We start from the raw sequence: 20,411 nt of genomic DNA, 5'->3' as shown, positions 1-20,411 counted from the left end.
GAGCATCTGCGTCCTTCCCAGTCCCCTCTCTCACATGCTCCCCTCTCCCGCGTGTGCTGCCCCTTTTCCCAAAAGCACGAGCCACGTAAACTCGCTCTGGTGATGAGAGAGAAGGCGGGAAGCTTGCCTTTCTTCCTCCTCAGACCTCTGGCTGGCTGACCCTGGCTGGAGCTCGGCCCCGCCATCCACACTCGCACTTTCTCAGAGAGAGATGTCAGGCCACAGAGGTCCCACCCCCAGCTCCCAGGGGATGTGGCCCCCCCGGCGGGTCCCCTCACCCTCAGGCCCTCCCCCTCTGCCACGCCTGGCCCCCACCACCCCCCTTCCCATGGGAGAGGCCGCCACTGGGTGTGGGCTTTCCCCAGGTGCCCCTGCCACCCTCATCAGGCAGAAGGCGCGCTTCAAGATCCGAGATGCCAAGTGCCACCTCCGGCCCCGAAGCCAGGAGCCAGCCAAGGAGGCCCCGAGGCAGCTGCTGCTGGGTGAGTGGGCCATCCCAGTGCCAGCCCTCCTGGTGCCCCGCAGACCGTGTGGTGTCCCTGGGGATGAAAGCCAGCGTTCCAGCAGAAGAGCATCCCCTGGGCCCCTCTCTCCACCTCACCCCAGGGTTCAGTGAGCTCCCCCCAGAGCGAGGCTCTCTGCCAGGTCGTGTCCAAGTGGAAGGAGCCCCAGGGCTCCCTCAGCGGCCCTTTCTTGGATGAGGGTGGCCAAGAAGGGCGTTCCGGAGGGGGGACTTCCACGGGGAAAGCCAGGGAGCAGGGCCAAAAGAAAGCAGGCCAGCTCTGTTTGCTGAAACCTGACAAAGCTGGGCGCTTGGCAGGCCTAACCTGGGCCAGGTTGCCCCGAGCTGGGGTTGCACAGCCTCACTAAGGGAGACGCTCCAGGGGCCCCGAGGGCAGCAGTGTGAGGGCCTTGTTGGGGTGGATACAGGGCTGCGTCCCCCCAGGCCCATCCTGGGGCAGACCCTGGCCTTCTCCAGCCTGTGTGCCCGTCTGAGCCTGGACTCTTAGGCAAGGGGGACCCCCGCTCCCCCCCGCCGCCTTTGCCACAGTGGCCCTTTCCTTGTCCAGAAAACTGCCACATGACCTTTGTGACCCTCAAGTGTGACTCCTCCAAGAAGAGGCGCCGTGGCCGGAAGTCTCCATCCAAGGAGGTGACCCACATCACGGCCGAGTTTGAGGTGGAGACAAAGGTGGAAGAGGCCTCAGGTGGGTGAGGGGGTCCCCTTGCGAGGTGCTGAGAGCCTCCGCAAGGACGGCGAACGGGGAGGGCAGGCGGGGGGTCCGCTGGGCCCAAAGCTGGGCTCCCACTCCAGCCACGATGGCTCCCGGATATGGAGGCTGGCCGGGCAGGCGGGGGAGCTGGCTGGGGCCAGTGGGGCCTCAAAGCAGCTGTGTAGCCCAGGGTGGAGGAGGAGGCCAGGGCCGCAGCAGGAGCAGGCCTGGGGCTGCAGGGAGGGCCGCGCCGCCTCTCCCTTCCCCCCCATCCTCACCCGGGCCGGGCAGGTCCTCCCCAGGACCGCGAACCCTGCACCGGTCTCGCCCAGGTTCCAGAAGGGGCCTTGTGGGCTGGACTGTGTTTCTCATTTCCCTCCACGCTGTGAATGAGTGTCCAGCTGTGACAGAGGAGCGGGGGGCTGTGACAGAGGAGCGGGGGTCTGTCAGCAAGTGTGTGCGGGGCGGGCCTGGCCCTGGACGCTGCAGAAACGGGGGACAGACGCTGGTCCCATGCTGGCGGCACCACCGGTCATGGAGGGAGCAGGGAAGGGGCACGCACCCCCCCCAGGGCCAAGGGAGACGCTGGACGGTGGGCACGTGAGAACCAACAGGGTGCCGCGCTCAGGCCCCTCCCCAAGAGAGGGGCCCCAGGACCTCCCCAGACGCAGTGCCGTCCGGACCGGGACCTGAAATCACAGTTCACCAAGTGGAAGCGGGTGGCAGGGGTGGTGTTCAGGCAGAGGGAGAAGAGGCCCAGAGCAGAGAGAGCAGGGTGCATTCAGGAGACAGGGCGCGGGGAAGGGCAGCCAGAAGGTGGAGTTCACGGCGAGTCTGAGTGCGGGGCATCAAGGCTAGCAAGGCATGGGGCTCCAGGCCACGAGGGGCCCGGGCTCAAGGTCGGAGGGCTGTAACGCTGTGCTGGAGACAGAGTCAGCCTCACGGGTGTTGGCGCGGCTGGAGGGGCTCCCATGAGGGCGCTGGGCCTGGGGAGGGGACATGCATCGCTGTGGCAGAAGCCCGCCCGCTTCTCAGATCTGCTTCAGGGCCTCGAACCACTCACACCTCTCAGAGCCTGGGTCCCCAGCCTGTCAGACGTTCCAGCACCCCCGCGCCCCTCTCCAGCACTGCTGCTGCTGCTGCTGCTGCTGCTGCTGCAGGAAAGCGCCCCGAGCAGAGGCCCGGCCGCCCCAGCATCTGGCAGAGGGGGGCACATGGCGGTGGAGGCCTCTCCCGGGGGAGGTGGCGAGCCTGGGTCTCGCCCGCCCCTGCAGACACCTGCGAGGCCGACTGCGTGCGGAGGCGAGCAGAGCAGAGCCTGCAGGCTGCCATCAAGACCCTGCGGAAGTCCCTGAGCCGGCAGCACTTCTCCGTGCAGGTCGCGGGCACCGAGTACGAGCTGGCCCAGCGGCCGGCCAAGGCGCCAGAGGGCCCGGGGACGTGCGGCCCCGGCCACACACCGCAGGACGGCAAATGCGGTGAGTCCCTGCCCACAGCACCACCTGCGGTCTGCCTCTGTCCATCCAGCCCAGGTCACAGCCCACGGGGGAGACAGACACGTCGGGAGGGGACGGGGGACAAGGAGGCCCCCCCGAGGAGAAGCACTTAGACACGATGGCTGGTATTAGATAGCACCCCGCACCCCCGGTGCTAGGAGGGCAGGTAGGAAGAGCAAGGTTAGCAAGGCCCCCGGCGAGGGGCATGGAGGATGTGGGACCGGTGTGAGTGGCTAGAGGAGGCTTCCTGGAGGAGGCGCGTGGGAGCCAAGGGCAGAGGAGCCGGGCAAAGATGCCCATGAGACTGAGGGTTTCCCAGGGGGGTGGCCGTGCTGCAAGGAGGAGGGGGGCACCTGGCCACAGCAGGGCCTGGGACAGGGTGGCCAGGTCTCGTGAAAGAGGCTGGTGACCAGTGCCTCTAGTGACAGGTGCCCCAGAACTGGCGCATCAAGTTGGGGACGGTTTTAGAGCCAGCCGCAGGGGGCTAGGAGGTGAACCCAGCAAGAGTCCTTGTTCTAGCGGGGTCCACGGTTACGTGGGAAAGAAGGCAGGCAGCTAGCAGGCAAACACACCCTCAGGACAGAAGAGGGCCTGGCCGGCCTGGGGCGGCCCTGGGCGCTGTGGGATGATGCCCTGGACCGCACCGAGTGGGCGCAGCCTCACCTGCCTTCAGCTGCAGGAAGGCTGAGATGGGGGGCGGTTGGAGGAGGAGGGGAGACCTGGAGAAAGATGATGGGGCCTGGAAGCAGGGGCAGCAGGAGAGGCAGACGCGGGAGAGAGAACCAGAGAGCACGCTTTGGAGGGGGAGGCGGGGGAGAAGAAGGCTTCCAGGACGGCTCCAGGGATGTGGGCCACCTGGGCACAGGGGCCGTGGTTTTCTGATCTGGGGGACCTTGGGGGAGAGGGGTCGGAGGAGGTGGGGTTCCAGGTGTCCCGGCTAGCTGGAGAAGCTCGTGAGTCACCCTCATGGAGGTGCTGATTAGCGTGGAGCCACATTCCCAGAGCAGACGGCGTAGACTAGGCCAGAGATGCAGGAGCGGGGGAGAAGGCAGAATCCCGGCGGTGGGGGGCGGACAGGGCAGGAGGCAGAGTGCCGCCCCGCGACCCAGCGGGAGGGCGGGGGACTGGCGGTGCTATCCTTCATGCGTTTTTAATAAGTTACTCTGAAACCATTTCAAACTTGCAGAGACGTTGCCAGACAGAACAAAGAACGTCCACGTTTGCTTCGTCCAGAGGCCCCCGTTGTGGACGGCTAACAGCACTTGCTCCATAATGCTTTCGTGTGTGTGTGTGTGTGTGTGTGTGCGCGGGTGCGTGTGTGTTTTATAAAACCATGAGTTCATACTAGCACCTCTGATTCAATACCTTGGGTTTCTTTCTAACCTTGTTTTTTTATGTCCATGTTTCTGAACATCTTGTTCAAGGAGACGTCCACCTCCCTTCCTCCTTATCTTCCCGACCTGTTTCCTTGTCTCCTCGTCAGTGTGCTTACGTGATCAGCGCCGCCAGCTTCCCCGGGCTCTCCTCAGTCCAGCATCTCTGGACCCTCAGCCCCCCGGCGCCCCGTCACTCCCCCAGCCCCTCTGCTCTGCCCCCCATGGCCTCGGGTAGCAGCTCCCACACAGGGATGGAGAGGGGCGGGCAGGGGGGCTTCGTCTGGATGAAGTGACTGCGGCGCATCCCGGAGGCAGGTGGTCCACGGGCAAGGAGTCGGGGCTGGAGGGCAACGTGCGGAGGCCCCTTACCAGAGGGCTGAGCGGAGGGGTCTGGGAGGGCCCTAAGCAGCAGCAGCCAGGAGAAGGCATGAGACCAGAGTCCTCCCTGAAGACCACCGCCTGACTCCTACCCCCAAACCACCGCTTCTGGGAAGGGTCTGGGCCCCCTCTGTGGAAGGACAGAGCCTGAGCTCAGGGTGCCAGGAGATGGACAGCCGGACCGGCTGGCCCCCACTCCGCACCTCGGCCCCCAGCAGTCTCTCCACTTTGCCCCCGCAGTGGCCTGTGGGCCTGGCACCTACTTCAGCGGGGAGCCCGGCCAGTGTGTGCCGTGCCCGCCGGGGACCTACCAGGACCGGGTTGGCCAGCTCAGCTGCACACCATGCCCCAGCAGCGACGGGCTCGGCCTGGCTGGTGCCCGCAACGTATCCGAGTGCGGAGGTGAGTAGGGGCCAACCCTCGGAGGAGGGCGGGGCAGGGGGCGAGGTACCTCCTGCCTGCACTGAGGTTCCCAAAGCCGAGCCCAGGGGACGTCAGCACGGCTGCACTTACAGAGCGCCTGGAAGACCTGCAGCCCGCGTGCAGAGCAGGCGCTGAGCTGCACTCGGTACGTTTCCAAACCGCCCTGAGCTGGTCGAAAGGACTTTACAGCTGATCACGTGCTCACAGGGCAGCTGGTAGCGGAGGCTCTCATGCTTTATGGGTCACCAAACACGTGAGCCCTCATGAAGCACCCATCAGGGCCAAGATGCTTCATGGAGTGTGGCCAGATACCGGGCAAGAACCGTGCCCCACACAGAGAACTTCACAGTTTGCCCTGAAGGTGGTTGGGAGAGCCCTTTCTCAACTTACCAACCAGTTTGGTTTGCAAAGAGCTTTTCCATTTACTACCCACATTAACTCATCTGTGAATGGGCTCATCACCTTCCCCCCATCAGCCTCCCTTCCCAGGCCATGTGGGGATTACCCAAGAGAATGGGGGAGGAAGGGTCTCCCTTAGGGCGGCGGTAACCTCCAGCCTTCTCGGGACAGAAGGGATCAGATCCGAGTCCCTGCAGGCCGGCCTGCTGCCCTCGGCCCAGCCCCTTGCAGGAGTGTGGTCTCTGCCCCAGAGAGGCCCCTGGTGGTGGTGGTGGTTTAGTCGCTGAGTAGTGTCTGACTCTTGCGGCCCCATGGACAGCAGGCTCCTCTGTCCATGGGATTCTCCAGGCGAGAGTACTGAAGTGGGTTGCCATTTCCTTCCCTAAGGGATCTTCCCAACTCAGGATCTCCTGCATTGCAGACAGATTCTTTACCAACTGAGCCACGGGGAGAGGCCCCTGGGGGAGCAGCAAATTCCAGGGTCTGGGCTGAGAAGGCCCTAAGCACACGTCTTGCTCAGCACCAGGACACCCTCCACATCCTGACTCTTTGCTGGAATGTGTCGTCCCCTCCCTTTGTCCTAGCTGTGCCCTAAGGACCTCACAGACCCTCCTGCCTCTGCTCAGACCCAGCCAGGCAGATAGACCGGGGAGCGTCAGTTCAGTGCAGTTCAGTTCAGTCGCTCAGTCGTGTCCGACTCTTTGTGACCCCATGGACTGCAGCACACCAGGCCTCCCTGTCCATCGCCAACTCCAGGAATTTACTCAAACCCATGTCCATTGAGTCGGTGTTGCCATCCAACCATCTCATGTTCTGTCATCCCCTTCTCCTCCCACCTTCAATCTTTCCCAGCGTCAGGGTCTTTTCCAAGGGAGCTGCCCCTGCTCCCACGTGAAGACACAGCCTGGCCTGCCCCCCAGGCAGAGACCCCTGAAATAAATGACCTCCCACTTCCACCCGTGGGGTCCACCCTTCCCAGCTCTACAGCAGGGGCACGTCTCGTCCCGCAGCCCTCCCAGCAGATAGAAGGAGAGACACCAGGCCTGGCCAAGGCCACACCGTGCATTCCTCCCCCTCCCCAGGCCTGGTTGCCTGCTGCCTGCAGCCGTTCCTGGGCAGCTGAGGGCTGAGCAGAGGGCAGGGCCTGAGTGAAGCGCCCCTCCCCCAGCCTGAGCCGTGACCTCTGACTTCCAGGCCAGTGCTCTCCAGGGTCCTTCTCCACCGACGGCTTCAGACCCTGCCAGGCCTGCCCCATGGGCACCTACCAGCCTGAACCTGGACGCACGGGCTGCTTCCCCTGTGGAGGGGGCCTGCTCACCAAGCATGAGGGCTCCGCCTCCTTCCAAGACTGTGAGGCCAAAGGTGAGGACTCTCCCCCTACCCTGCCCCAAACCCCTCTGCTCAGGGACAGTTTCTCTGGATGCCCCTCACTCCCTGCCGTGGCAAGTGTCCAAGGTCAGGAGAGGAGCCTGGAGCCCACAAGCAGGGGACGTTGGCAACCAGCTCTGTGCTGCACACGAGGACGGGGACAGCAGGGGGCCAATCCACGCCTGCCCGAGAGTCTGAGAGGTTCAGGCAGACACAGCAGCTCCAGTCTGGAGCTCTGGGCCCCCAGCCGCCCATCCCTCAAGGCACTGGGCTTGCTGTGCTGGGAGGACGTTGGGAGGGGAGGAAGTGCAGGAGGCAGAGGGGCAGTGTGGTGAGGTCAGAGATCAGAGGTCTTCAGTGCTGCCAGTCATGTCCCCAACGCTCCACCCCCATCCCAGGGCTGGCTCTCTGCTGATGGACAGCCCTGCCCACCCGCTGATGGCCCAACACAGACTCTGAATCCTCTCAGCTAGCTCTCCAGACCCCAAACCCCCACAGCTCCTGCCAGGGGTCCTGGCCTTTGCTCTCAGCGTCCCCCAGAAGTGTGTCTGGACCCTGCTTCCTCCCCTCTCATCCTCTCTGAATCCCCACCGGCCAGTCAGACGGTCACCCTAGCGCCCTCGGCCTGAGCTCCCAGCCAGGTGCACGCAGGATCCCTGTGCTGCTGGAGCCCCAGTCAGGTCTCAGTGGCGCGGCCCCCGGAGCGCTCTTTCTGCTCCTCCTTGGCCTGTGCCCCAGGACCGCCCCCACCCCGAGGAGAGCCTGCCTGCCCCCGCACCCGGGAGAGCCAGCCTGCCGCCCCCCCACCCCCGGGAGAGCCAGCCCGTCCCAGCCCCCAGGCACTCGCTCCTGAGTCTGGATAAACCCAAGAGCCCGCTTTAAGTAGCATCTCTTCACGGATGACCCCAGCTTGTCTCCAGTCCAGCCTCTCCCTGAACTCAGCTCTGCCCTCCTGCCCACGACAGCTCCACGCTGTGTCTAACAAGCCCCTCAGAGTCCATGAGCCCAGGCCCCCTCCGGTGCACGGCAGCCCTTCCTGCCAGGTCTCTAGGGAACCTCGGTGTCACCCTGAGCCCTCTTTCCCTCTCCCCCAACCCCCAGTCTGTCTGCAACCTTTGCAGCTCTAGCTTCTAAACAGAGCCAGACTGTTCCAGCTTCTAAACTGACCCAGACCGCCACCAGCTCCCGATGGCCCTGACCCATCCTGCCCGGGCCTCCGCCCCAGCCCTCACCCAGCTCCCCCAGAGCCCGCTCCCAGTGCAGCAGCCCGGGGCATGGGGAGGCTCCAGGTGGTCTTGCTCGCTCAGAGGAAAGCCCAGGCCTCACCGTGAGCCCCGACCTCTGCTCCAGCCACACCCTCTGTCGGGGCCAGCTCCGCACTCCTCAGGTCCCCACACCAGAACCGTCAGTACCATCATCCCTGGCCTCCCTCCACATGCAGCCCCAAGCGGAGGGTCAGACGGGTCAGCCTGAGTAGGGAGCTAGCTGGCCCTGGGGCAGGGCTCCATCTGCCTGGCTCGCTGAGACCACGTGGTCCCCAGAGCACCCTGCACGGTCGTGGGTGGGGTCCAGGAGCAGAGGGTCAGCCTGTTCAGGGCCTGGGCACGGGTGGGAGGTGGTCACCCAGAGGTGGGGAAGGGCCCTGGACTCTGCTGAGTCAGCCACGGAGGGCGGGGAGCCCAGGGAGAATGCCCCCCCCGCCTCATTCCCCCCGACAGTGCACTGCTCTCCCGGCCACCACTACAACACCACCACCCACCGCTGCATCCGCTGCCCCGTCGGCACCTACCAGCCCGAGTTCGGCCAGAACCACTGCATCACCTGTCCGGGCAACACCAGCACGGACTTCGACGGCTCCACCAACGTCACACACTGCAAAAGTGAGCGCTGCTCTTCCCACGGGGCGGGGGCTGCCCGGAGCGGGCTGGGGCAGGTCGTAGGGGCAGGGTGAGCCGTGACCTCTCGGTGTGTCCTCAGGGAGACTGGTGACCCCTCCCTACCCCATCACATCCGCACAGCGCGCGGTGGGGCGCCCGGGCGTGGGGGGTCAGACGGCCTGGGCTCCGCCAAGCGGCCTGATTGCACTGTTTGTGGGTGCCCGTGACTCACCAATGCCCAGCCAGGGCCCGGCTCCAGGCTCCAGTCTGTGGGGGGAAAAGCTCTAGCCCAGCCAGGGAGGCTTGGGCGCAGCTGCCCGAGGGGACCTTGCAGCTCTGAAGGCTGCCCAGGGGCACAGACCAGAGGAGTAGAGCGATGGGAAGCGAGGTGCGAGGTGTATACAAGGTCCTGGGGCGCGACGGGGAAAACAGATGGCCGCGCTGTGTCTGTAAGAGGCTCTGTTTCAGCCCTGAGTAGCGTGGACAGCAGAAGCCAGTCGCAAAGAGGCCACACCCTAGTCTCAAACCAGCACATCATTCAGGCCTGACCCAGAAGACGCTGTCTTTAGGGATTTCTGACTCGCTTTTCAGAGTCCTCTGGGGCCTGTTTTCCGGTGTTTCACCTTTTCTTCCATCAGTTTCCGGCCCTTCCAGTTTACCACTGCTGGAGCTGCCGGTCACAGCCTCGAGGCCCGTGGAGGAGACTTACTCCTCGGGGAGGACGCTGTCCTCCGTGCCGGGGCTGCCCTCGCTGGGCACGCGGCCTCCCGGTGGCGCTCAGAGGCGGCAAGGTTTTAAATGTTTAAACGTCCTAATGTGGAAAAGCGGGGAAGTCAAGTCAGAGGGAAGTTTCTAGAATGATGAGGTGAAAATGACACATTTGCCAGAAATTAGGGTGTGAGGAGAAGAGTTTTAAATGAAAATATGTGGGATAATTACGTATGTTTACCGCGTGCGTGCTAAGGCGCTTCACTTGTGTCCCCCTCTTTGCGATTCCGTGGACTGCAGCCGCCAGGCTCCCCTGTCCATGGGATTCTCCAGACAACAATACTGGGGTGGGTTGCCATTTCCTTCTCAAGGGGATCTTCCCGATCCAGGGATCGAACCCCCGTCTCCTGCAGCTCCTACTTTGTAGGCAGATTCTTTGCCACTGTGCCACTGGGGAAGCCTGTACTCACACAGTATTCACACTCTGTTCTTGGCCTAACTTCCTTTTACAAGGTTAAGCTAGGAACCAGTTAGTTCATTCAAAGTCACGTTTGGCCTCTTGGCGGATGGATGCACGGCTTGGCTGAAATGGAAAAAGAAGGGAGGCGTGTCTCCTGCCCCTGCTGCTTGGCTTGCTGGCCCCTCAGCCTGCCTGCTCCGTGGGGAGGGCCGCACCCGGCACCTGGGGGGATCTCAGGATGCTGAGTGCAAAGGATGGGAGACGAGTCAGCGGAGAGAAAGGGAACGTCTGGGCTCAGGTGGCCTTGGCTGAGACCCCGGAGGGGAGCAGGAGCCTGGAAGGGAGCTGACAGCTGCAGGGCCCAGAGCCCGCCAGCCGGGGGTTGAGAGCGCCAGGCGGGAGGCCAGGGTGAGGCCCCCAAGGGCACCCAGGAAGGAGGGGGACAGCCAGGACGGGGTCCCCGAAGAAGGACCAGCCCAGGGCCTGGCCAGGGGAGGAGGGCCCAGGAGGGGACGGGGCGCCTGCCGGCCCTCCCTGGGCCTTCGCGGTGGCGCAGGGCCAGCTGGCCTGACCAGGCCACGGGCCACGGTGCCCACAGACCAGCACTGTGGCGGCGAGCTCGGCGACTACACAGGCTACATCGAGTCTCCCAACTACCCTGGCGACTACCCGGCCAACGCCGAGTGCGTGTGGCACATCTCGCCGCCCCCCAAGCGCAGGATCCTCGTCGTGGTCCCCGAGATCTTTCTGCCCATCGAGGACGAGTGTGGCGACGTCCTGGTCATGAGGAAGAGCGGTACGTGTCCGTCCAGGCACTCGCGTCTAACCCCGAGGGCTGGGCTTTCCAGCACGGCATGGAAAGGATCGGGGGAGCCTGGGGTGTGCGCTCCACGTGGGAACCGAGGACCTGCGAGACCTGGTCTCAACAGTGCCCACCAGCCACTCTCCACCCCAGTTGTCCCCCACACCCTGCCACACCACCGCCCAGGGTGAGGTCCAGGAGCACCCCTATCCCGCAGCGCCTTGCAGGGCCAGCGAAGGACCAGGCTGGGCGCTCACTCAGGGCCCACCCTCTCCCTCTGCAGCCAGCTGGCTTGCCACCCCATGGGGGCTCAGAGTGAGACTTCAGGTGGCAGGGCCAGCCCCTCGGTAGTGGGTGAGCAGCAGTGCGTGCCCAGAGGCCACGGCTGCAGGAAGGGTGGGGGGTCCTGAGTCCCCAGGGACCAGGTAGAACCCCCCTCCCCGCCAACAGCGTGTGCCTCAGCCGGGGGCAGGGGACCTCCCCGCCGTGGTAGGACCACAGCGCCCACCGGGAGCCAGCCCCAGGTCAGAACATTAGAGAAGAAGGGGGACAGTGTGGTGCCTTCCCCCGGGGACCTGGGATGAGTCTGATGCACAGAGACTGGCCAGAGGAGCAGGAGAACAGGGGGACGGGGGTGCAGAGGCCTCGTCTGCTACGTGCTGCGTGGTTCCCGGGTGCCTGCATCACCCGCTCCAGGTCGATGATGAGCAGAAACGCCCGCCGCCCCATCTCTGCGTATGAAGGAGGCGTCGAGGCCAGGATGAGCGAGGCAGCTTCCTGGGCTCCTCCAGCCAGTCAGAGCCCAGTCCGGGACCATCCCCACCCACTGCCCTCCCTGCCTCCCCCATTCCCAGCATCTCCCCCTCCACTGTGCGTCCCCAGGGCCGGGTTCTAGGGAGCCAGCCTCTCCCCGCTCTCGAGAGTGTCAGGAGAGCTCCCCAGGGAGCAGGGAGGACTGGGCACCTTTTGGCCACCCCCAGGCACCCCAAGGGTTAGCCAGCTCACCTTTGCTCATCCGCTCACCAGGCAGGGAGCTGACCCTCCCAGCCCTAGCTTTGTCCTGGGTGCAGGCGTGAGCCCTGTCCTTGAGGAGCAGGTGGCAGGGACAGTGACCAGCCTGTAGAAAGGGGCTGAAATACAATGTTCTCCAGAGCAGAGAGGAAACATGGTGGGAATGGAGCAGTCAGGAAGGCTTCCTGGAGGAGGGGGCACGGACACTGGTCTCAGAGGGACACGGGACCTGGGGGTGAAGGTGGGGAAGGGCATTTGAGGCAGAGGGGACATGCGCGGGGACCGGAGAGCTGGAGTGTTTGGGAGGCTGGGCGCTGCAGGTGCTGCCTAGCTGCCTGCTGGGGAGGCAGGCGGGCAGGGACAGGTGAGGCTGTGGATCCGGGGCAGCTCAACCGTGACGCTCTCCGCCCCCAGCCTCACCCACATCCATCACCACCTATGAGACCTGCCAGACCTACGAGAGGCCCATCGCCTTCACCTCCCGCTCCCGGAAGCTCTGGATCCAGTTCAAATCCAATGAAGGCAACAGCGGCAAAGGGTTCCAAGTGCCCTATGTCACCTACGACGGTGAGTGTGGCCATCCTGCCCACCCAGCCCGGCCCTGGGGACCCAGACCGATCCCACGTCACCGGCCTCAGGGAGCTCCAGCCGTCGGGGAGGGTGGGGTCCAGACAGGACCCACAAGAGGTACGGGTGGTACCCGCGGGCCTCCACAGGAGGTGCTGCCCAAGCAGGGTTTGGGGGGTTGAAGGCGGTGTTCTAGGGGGAGACCAGTGTGGGTGGGGAAGACAAAGCCCGCAGCGTGAAGCCCCGGGGGAGGGCAGAGGCTGATGGTGGGCGGGCCCCTTGCCCTCCACCCCTGCCCTCACCTTCCTTCCTCCCCGCTCTGCGGGTCTCGGGTTCCCGTCCTGGCAGAGGACTACCAGCAGCTGATCGAAGACATCGTCCGCGACGGACGGCTCTACGCCTCGGAGAATCACCAGGAAATTTTGAAAGTGAGTGAGCTTCTCTCCGGGAGGCGATCCTGTAATCCTGGGATGACCAGGGGCCCCTCCGCCCCCCGCCCGGACCCCAGCCCCACGCTGACGTGAGGCGAGGAGAGCCGTCACAGGAGAGAAGGCGGCGGGCTCGGGTCGGGGGCCTCGCTTTCCCATCTGTGAAATGGGGAGCATCGAACAGGGTGGTGTCTGACATCAGGAGACTCCTCCACCGCCCTCCCCATCCTGAGTACATCTGGAGAAGTGGAGCCCCCTCAGTCATGCGGGGGCCTGTGGCCGTCCCACGGCGGGCGCTGGCCGAGTCAGGGTCTGGGTTCTCACCATGCAGAGCCAGCCCCAGGGATCTGCTTGGGGTCTGGGGGTCTGGCCCCAGCCCAGCCCCTGGGCGGACAGTGCCCCCTGCCTGGGAGCCGAGGGTGGCGTGGAGGACCAGAGCGGGGCCCCAACCCCGACTCCTGCTCCAGCTGCCACCTCCTCCCAGCTGATGGCCCCAGGCAAGCCCTCTGAGCCCCGCCTGGAGCCTGAGAAACAGGGCGGCTCACAGAGCCTTCCCGCACAGGCCTGGCGCGCTCCCGCACCCAGCAGGCAGTTTGTAAGCCAAGAGGTTTGACCCGTGCTGCCGTACCCGGACGAGACCTGGGGGTCTTGGAGTATGAAGCATCTTGTCTCCCTCCTCAGGCACCTGTCTGTTGAGTGGGAAATGCAGGGTCCCTTGGCCTCCCCATACCTGCCCAGTTGACAGTACCTGACTCTCCTCCTCGTTTCAGCCCTCTGCCGTCAGCTCCAGAACCCAAGGTGTCCCCACCCCTGAGGTCCAGCCTGGTGTGGCCTCGCCTGCCTCCGCAGCAGCTCTCAGGCCTCCACTCCCCACTCCCTGGCCACGGCCTCCCGGGAGCATTCTTCCCACCTCTGCGCAGCGCACACCCTCCCATCCTGCAGCTCTCAGCTCAGCTCTCCTCTGGGCAGCTGCTTGGCCTCCCTAGCCAGGTTGCACTTGGAGGCCCCACGTGGTCCCCTTCTCGGCCAGCAAGTCTGCAGTTTATCACAGTTCTGTCCTGTTTTTGCTTGGTTCCCCCCAACTCCCCGCAAGGACTTCCCACTCAGCCCTGTGTCCCTGGCGCCTGGCGCTGCGCCCAGCCTGTGGGAGGAGCCCCGCCAGTGTTTCCTGGGGCATGGGTGCGTGAGTGTGCGTGCCCACCCACACACCGGGACCAGTCAGACCCCAAGACAGCCACTGGAGACGACGAGCACGTGGGCCGGGAAATACGCGGTGTGGTGGCTGCCGGTCAATGAGCGCGTCCTAGCAAGCCTGGGGGCCTCAGGGGGCCACAGCCAGCCTCAGGCCCACCCTGAGGGTTCTCCTCCAAGCTGGCATCGCCCCACTTTACAGATGACCACCCCAGGCTTGGACAGGGCCGCCCCTGGTGAGTGACAGCGCCTGAGTGCAGGCCCCCTGGAGCCTCCAGGCAGGCCTGTGCCAAGAGCCCCTGGGCGGGGCTCCTGGCCCTGAGGACTGCACTTCCTTATCCCTGAGACAGGAATCATCACCCCACACGGATGAAACATTCCTCGGCACAACAGAAGGGCCATCCCCAGGGTTGAGCTGGGGGAGATGGTGGGGGACTCTAGGGGGGACATTGGGGGGACTTAGGGGGCGACGGTGGGGGGACAGTTGGGGGCACTTAGGGGGCGATGCTGGGGGGACTGTAGGGGCTACACTGGGGGGGTGTAGGGGGGACGTTGGGGAGACTTAGGGGGCGACGGTGGGGGGACTGTAGGGGCGATGTTGGGGGGACTGTAGGAGGAGACATTGAGAGATTGTAGGGGGCAACGATGGGGGGACTCTAGAGGGCGATGCTGGGGTGACTGTAGGGGGTACATTGGGGGGACTGTAGAGGGAGATGGTGGGGGTTGGTTCAGCTTCAAAGCCTCGCTCTCCATTCCACATGCTCTCGTTTTCAGCATGGTCGGTTGTCTTGTTTTGTTTTTGTAGCATACCCTTTTAATATAAAATGTCAGTGGAACTCCAAGAGTTAAAACCAGGAGACTATTAAAAAACCAATCAGGCTATTAACACTGCAACTCTGTATGGCAGAGCCTGCAGGGTCCTGAAACCCACCAGCCAGGCCAGCTGCATCTCTGCAGACCCCCCCAGGCCCCTTCAGGGCCCTGGGCGTGGCAGAGGTGAGTGGCCAGGGCACCCCCCGCCCCAGCCTGGCCACAGGCCCCTCACGCTGGGCCTCGCCGTGTCTTGCAGGACAAGAAGCTGATCAAGGCCCTCTTTGACGTGCTGGCGCACCCCCAGAACTACTTCAAGTACACGGCCCAGGAGTCCAAGGAGATGTTTCCTCGCTCCTTCATCAAACTGCTGCGCTCCAAGGTGTCCCGATTCCTGCGGCCCTACAAGTAACTTGGGGACGGCGGCCCTGCTTGGGTGCCGGCTGCCCGGGGACGAGAGAGCCCTTCCACAGTCGAAGCTGAAGGCGGATCTGCGGGCACCCCCACACTGGCTTGGGAACCGCCGTGGCGCCTGCCCTTTGGGAATTGCCGACCAGCCCGTGGATGGCGAGACCAAGTCCAGGCCGAGACCCCAGCCCAGCTGCCCTCCTCCGACCCCGCCCCGGTGGGAGAACATTGCTCAAGGCAGCCTTTCTGGCTCCCTCCCTTGCTCTGCCCGTTCCCTTCCAGAACACTGAGGGCGCCTGCTGCTCCCAGGCCGGCCCCAGCGGATGCCCACCGGGCAGGGACCTCAGCCACCAGCTGGGCAGGTCCCGGGCAGAGCGGGCCCCTGGAGAGCACACGTGCCCTCTGCCTGGTGCTCTGGGGGAGAGAAGGGCCGTGGCTGCTGTGTCTCAGGGAGGCGCTCAGAGGCAGAATCCGGGAAGGGAGGCCAGGCCGTGGAAGGAGGGGTGCGTGAAGGCTCGGCTGGGGGCTCCGAAGAGCCGGGCTCGGTGCCTGCGGAGCATCACACCCACAGGCGCCTCTGGGTCACGGGGCCCAGGCCCCGGGCGAGGGTGTTGTCGGGGTCTCAGGACTCCCTGATGGGACTGAAGAGGGGAGCTGGGAGGGGAGGGTGTAGATGTGTGCTCCCCCAGGACAGAGCATCTAACTGAGGACTGTGTCCGTGTAAATATAAATACAAAGATATATATACTTCTATCTGCGGGCGCAGAGGGAACTGCTCTTCAGTAACGCTAAGTATGCATCGCCACCCCTCCTCCTGTGAGCCAGCATGAGCCCAGCTGTCGCGACATCCCCGACCGAGGAAGCAGCTGCTCCGGGCACTCGCCCCCTCCATTTATAGGGGCCGGGAGCCCATGGGCCTGAGGCAGTGGCCGGCTGGCCCTGGACACACTTTGGAGGACAGATGCTGGGGGCCCGGGGTGCCCTCAGATGGAAACTTGTGTCCCCCTCGGACCCTTCCTGAGGGGCGCAGGACCCGGCGGTAAACTTCGGAAGGGGCCTGCGTCTGACCTGAGGCCGTGACCGCAGAGTCCGTGCTGAGCCCGCCGGCCACCGGGAGGCAAGGCTTCTCCCCACCCCGTGCATGCGGGCCGTGCTGAGCGCCTCCAGGCAGGCACACGGGCACCTGGAGGGGTGGGCGCAGCCCCCAGGCAGAGGCCACCCCAGCAGTCAGGGGCCTGGTCCTCTTCCTGCTCCACCCGGCGGCCTCCCTCACCCCGTCTCTCTTTGAAATAAGGACGATCTGGAGTGTGAGCAGGCTGACTGCGGCCTGCTCAGCCAGCGCCTGGGATGGGGCTCGCAAGGACCGCCGACAGGCCGAGGCCTGGCCTGTTGTCTCTCGGTGGCCGCCAGGCGCAGGACCTGCAGGCCCAGGGCCCCGGGGCCCCAGGTTACCAGACGTTCAGCATCTGGGAGCACGCGAGAGACCTAACACGGGCTCCCATCACCCGCCCCCGTGGCCTCCAGATGGTTCCCTCCTCGCCCAGGCCCATGCGCACTGCCAGGGCCGAGCTCAGCTGAGGCGCCAAGGGTGTGAAGCCTGGGGGCGGGTGCGGGAGGCCTCAGGAGGCCGGGCCAGGTTTACGATCCACCCGGGGCCGGGCACTCAGGAATCACTGTCGTTACCTGCATCCTCAGTGGCAGGTTCCCAGCCTCACCAGGGCTGCCATCAGCGCCTCCTCAGCCAAACTCCAGCTCGAGCGGGTGGCGGGAGGCCGCATCTGGTCAGTAGGGCAGTGTCAGTGGGGAGCCCCATCCAGGCCACACCGCCCTCGCCCCGGGCATGGTCCTTGAAGGCCAGCCCTAGTTTGCAGAGAGAGCCCTGTCCTGCACGTCAAGCCATCGTTCTCCCCCGGAATTAGACGAGCATCCTCCAAAATGAACCCCCAGAATAGCCACCTAGGGGAGGGCACTGGGAAGGGTTATTTTTTTTTTTAATCCTCTCTGGATTATTTTTGACCCAAAGAGGACCCAGAAAGAGCTCTCCTCTCTCTGGAGCTCTTTCTGCTGCTCCTCTGGGTGGTTTCTGGCAGTTGCCACCCGCACACCCACTCTCCTACCCACCCTGTCGATGGGAGCCCCCCACTTCCATCCACGGCTCACCACGCCACTGTGGTCAGACCCTGCCTCCTGTCCCCTGGGCAGGGCAGGACAAGGACCCTGCCTGACCATCTCGAGTGCCACGGGGCCAGCAGTCCAAACTGACCAGCACCCACAGTCACCATCCAGCCCTCCCTCCCCAGTAAAACGGCCTCCCACACCATCATCAGGGGACTTGGAAGTCCCCGGGACTGGGGGGGTGGGGGCAGTGGGGATCTGTCCCGAATCTCCACGTCAGCCCTCAGTCCCAGGCTGAGGAACCTGGGGGTCCCCCCTGTTAAACGTAGAACTGTTGCCACTCCTTGGGGCCTGGTGGTCCTGGGGGAGTCTCTCCAGACCACACAGTTGGTTTCTCCACATTCCCATGTTGTGGACACAGGTGGTACATTGGCTGATCCAGGATGGCCATCCCGCCTGGCTCCAGGTGGAGATGGAGAGAAAAGGGAGGCAGAGAAGGCCTGGCCCAGGTAGGCAGGTTCCATACTGGGTTCTGAAGGAGGACAGGAGGCCTGGACAGGAGCTGCGCAGGCTGAGCCAGAGGAGCACAGCCTGCTCCTGGACGGGAGCTTGGCCTTGAGCAGCCGCAGAGCCCTGTCCCCGCCAGGGCTCGCCCTGCCTCCGCCAGGGCTCGCCCTGCCCCCGTCGCCCAGACCTTCAGTGGCTGGCCATCGTTAAACTCTACGGAGAGGAGCTGAGCGACATATTTCTGGAAGTGGAAGCCTGCCTGCCTGCCTGGCTGGGACTGAAAGCAGGTGCCAAGGCCTGTGGTGGTTCCGATGAGCTTAGTTCTGACCCAGTGGAGCTGGGGCCACCAGAGCAGCTCTTCAGAGACGCAGTGGAGACCTTGAGGGACCTCCGGCGGGTGGGCCAGGCACCTCCTGGCTCGCTGCTTCCGTGGAAACGCACCGAGGGAGGAGAAGGAAACTTCTAAGGTCTAGTGGCCAAGCCCTGGCCAAGCCCTCTGCCAGGGAGTGAGGTTGCACACCTGCTTCCCCAGAGTTGGGCCCGTTTTCCCCCAGCGCTCTGTTAGCCTTACCAGAGCCTCCGGCTGTATCGTGGTGGTTCTGCCCTCCTCCTCCCGCCGGGGCTCTCCTTTAGCTTCAGACAGCAAGTCGCACCTGCCAGGGGTGCGGGCCTGCTCCCAGCTCCTCCTCGCCTCAAGAAGACCGTGAGGACCAAAGTGGTGACCTCGGGCAGTTTTCCCTCCTGCCACCATGGGTTTGGGACACGCAGATACAGTAGAACTGGACCCCGGGCTGAGAAGCTTCCCGACAGGGATGACCGGGCCAAGAAGGTTCCAGGCAGGGATGGCTGGCAGAGACCCTCTTCCCCACACCGCTCAGAAACCCGCCTTTCCCACCCTCATTCCCCAAGAGACACAGGCAGAGTCACCCATTTTCCCCAAGAGGAGGCCCCCCCACCTGCTGGAGCAGGTGCCTAAGTGCCATTCGGGAGCCTGAATAATCCTTCCAGCACCTCCACCACCACCCCCTGCTGAAAAATAAGAAACTGAACTCAGTCAGGTCATTCAGCAAACGTGTGCTGAGCACCTCCTGTGTGCCAGGCTCCTAGAGAGACCGAGACCCCACAGCCCAGGAGCCGACAGGTGCCCCCTAAAGGCCCTCTGGTCACAGAGAGGAAGGAGACGGAGGCCTGGGTGGCAGAGCCCAGCACCTCCATCGGGAGAAAGCCAGCCCTCCGTCCTCACCTCCCAGGACCCCAGGCGGGGGTAGAGGGGCAGAGCAGGCAGAATCGAGCATACAGTTTGGAGAAAGACACCCCGACAGAGACGCTGCAGCCAGCCGGGCCTCATGGAGCAGCCGCCCTATCCACCCACAGAGAGAGAAGCGCCCGGGCCAACACGTCCAGGACCCCTGTCTCCGCCTGAGCACCTTGCCCACTGCCTGCCCAGGCACCCAGCACAGTCGGTGCCCAGGGAGGGAGGCTCCCTTCTTAGCTCCCAGGGGGCTGGGCCATGCCTGCCTCCTCCCCACCCTGCCAGGAGCTCAGTCGGACTGGTCAACCGCGTCCGGGACCAAGGCCCCTCTTCCTCGCCAGAGATACACATGGGGGCAGCCACAGCCCCGAACCGACGTCCTTCAGGCCAGAGCGGGAGGACCCAGTGTGTGAGACACTGCCCGTCACCCAAGGAGAGCCAGGGCGAGAGCTCTTCTGGCCCACAGCTGCCCCCTGCCCCTCACACCACCCGCCCTTCCAGGAGTCAGTCCTGAGCACTTGCCGTGTGCCAGTCACAGGGACACCTGGAGCCGCAGTCGCCGGGCCGGCTGGCCTGGCTCCATGAAGGGGACACCAGGAGCACCCAGGTGACATGGTCGTGCGTGGCCTCGAGCTTACTCCCCATGCTCTGCTCAGGAACAAGGGCTGAAAGCACCTGCGGACAGAGATGGGCCTCTGCCCTCTGCCCCTGAGGGGACAGCGGGGCTCAGACTGAGGGGCTCTGGGTGCCTTTATCTGAGACCCACACGCAGCCCTGGAAGATGCCCAGCGCCCCTCCCAACCTGCCCCTCTGCCGGGCTCTGGGTATCCCGAGAGCGTGGAGGAAAAGGAGGAGAAAAAGAGAAAGCTGGCTGATGCCAGGTATTCTGTGTTTCAGTCCGGAGGCCACGGAGATCTGCAGGGAAACTTCTTATTCCACTGAGGTCAAAGCCTTAACACAGTCTGGGCAGCCCCAGCCCATGTTCCTGTAGAAACAGGATGGCTGAGCACCGCTGGCAGCGGGTGGAGCGGAGCAGGGGGATGCTGGGCAGACAGGGAGCCGACCCCAGTGCGTGCAGCCTTCGGCGTGGGCTTGCACGGAGGTGCCAGCTGTACTGTCCCGGAAGCTGCCTGAAAGTGACAGCAACGTAACCGCCTTTTTCTTTTAGCTGCCTCAGATATTCAACGTTTTGTTTTCGCCATCATACTCATACATATGCATGTAATGAAACATTTGTGAAAAGTCACTTCCATAATAAACAAGAAATGAACTGAGATGATGTCCCCTTCTCTCGGTCATCGGTGGCTATGACGATGGGGCAGAAAGTGGTAACTGGAATTAGGAGAGCAGCGCATGGAGGACATCTGAAGTTAGGGGCCACGTTACTTATTGAGCTGCCAGAGAGTACAGCCACTGCGCTCAGATCCCACTTCTCAAGACCAGCGTGTACACAGGGGGTCACGGTCAGTGGGTAGCAGGGGACCTGGGCCCCTGTAAGTTAGATGCACAGTCAGTGTTGTGTGTGTGTGTGTGTGCACATGTGAGCATGCATGTGGATGCATTTCTCTGGGAACACAGCTCATGGCTTTCATCAGATTCTCCAAGACATCCAGAACCACAA

The 20,411-nt window shown here is 64.1% G+C and overlaps 1 protein-coding gene and 1 long non-coding RNA gene across 4 annotated transcripts in view; one reads left to right on the top strand and one right to left on the bottom strand.

The window, feature by feature from the left end:
- Positions 1 to 20,064, top strand: part of SCUBE1 (signal peptide, CUB domain and EGF like domain containing 1) — a 131,006-nt gene extending 110,942 nt beyond the window's left edge. For both annotated transcript variants that reach the window (XM_024992818.2, XM_024992819.2), the window contains 10 exons: positions 366 to 482; positions 1,071 to 1,208; positions 2,489 to 2,692; positions 4,705 to 4,866; positions 6,481 to 6,648; positions 8,373 to 8,534; positions 10,298 to 10,495; positions 11,927 to 12,079; positions 12,428 to 12,507; positions 14,768 to 20,064. In XM_024992818.2, coding sequence (XP_024848586.1) covers positions 366 to 482; positions 1,071 to 1,208; positions 2,489 to 2,692; positions 4,705 to 4,866; positions 6,481 to 6,648; positions 8,373 to 8,534; positions 10,298 to 10,495; positions 11,927 to 12,079; positions 12,428 to 12,507; positions 14,768 to 14,920 — 1,535 coding nt within the window. In that variant the 3' untranslated portion in view covers positions 14,921 to 20,064. The remainder of the gene's footprint in view (positions 1 to 365; positions 483 to 1,070; positions 1,209 to 2,488; positions 2,693 to 4,704; positions 4,867 to 6,480; positions 6,649 to 8,372; positions 8,535 to 10,297; positions 10,496 to 11,926; positions 12,080 to 12,427; positions 12,508 to 14,767) is intronic.
- Positions 9,428 to 10,366, bottom strand: LOC132345365 (uncharacterized). 2 transcript variants are annotated; one of them, XR_009494706.1, is made up of 2 exons: positions 9,915 to 10,366; positions 9,428 to 9,822 (listed from the first exon to the last, which is right to left on the bottom strand). It is a non-coding gene; the product is annotated as an uncharacterized lncRNA (long non-coding RNA). The 2 variants fall into 2 exon arrangements; XR_009494705.1 differs by having other exon boundaries at positions 9,922 to 10,366.
- Positions 20,065 to 20,411: the final 347 nt, after the last annotated feature.

The sequence above is a fragment of the Bos taurus genome, chromosome 5 (assembly GCF_002263795.3).
Source record: "Bos taurus isolate L1 Dominette 01449 registration number 42190680 breed Hereford chromosome 5, ARS-UCD2.0, whole genome shotgun sequence".
Lineage (NCBI taxonomy): Eukaryota > Metazoa > Chordata > Mammalia > Artiodactyla > Bovidae > Bos > Bos taurus.
Note: the sequence above shows the minus strand (reverse complement) of the source record. Positions and strands in the feature narration are given on the sequence as shown.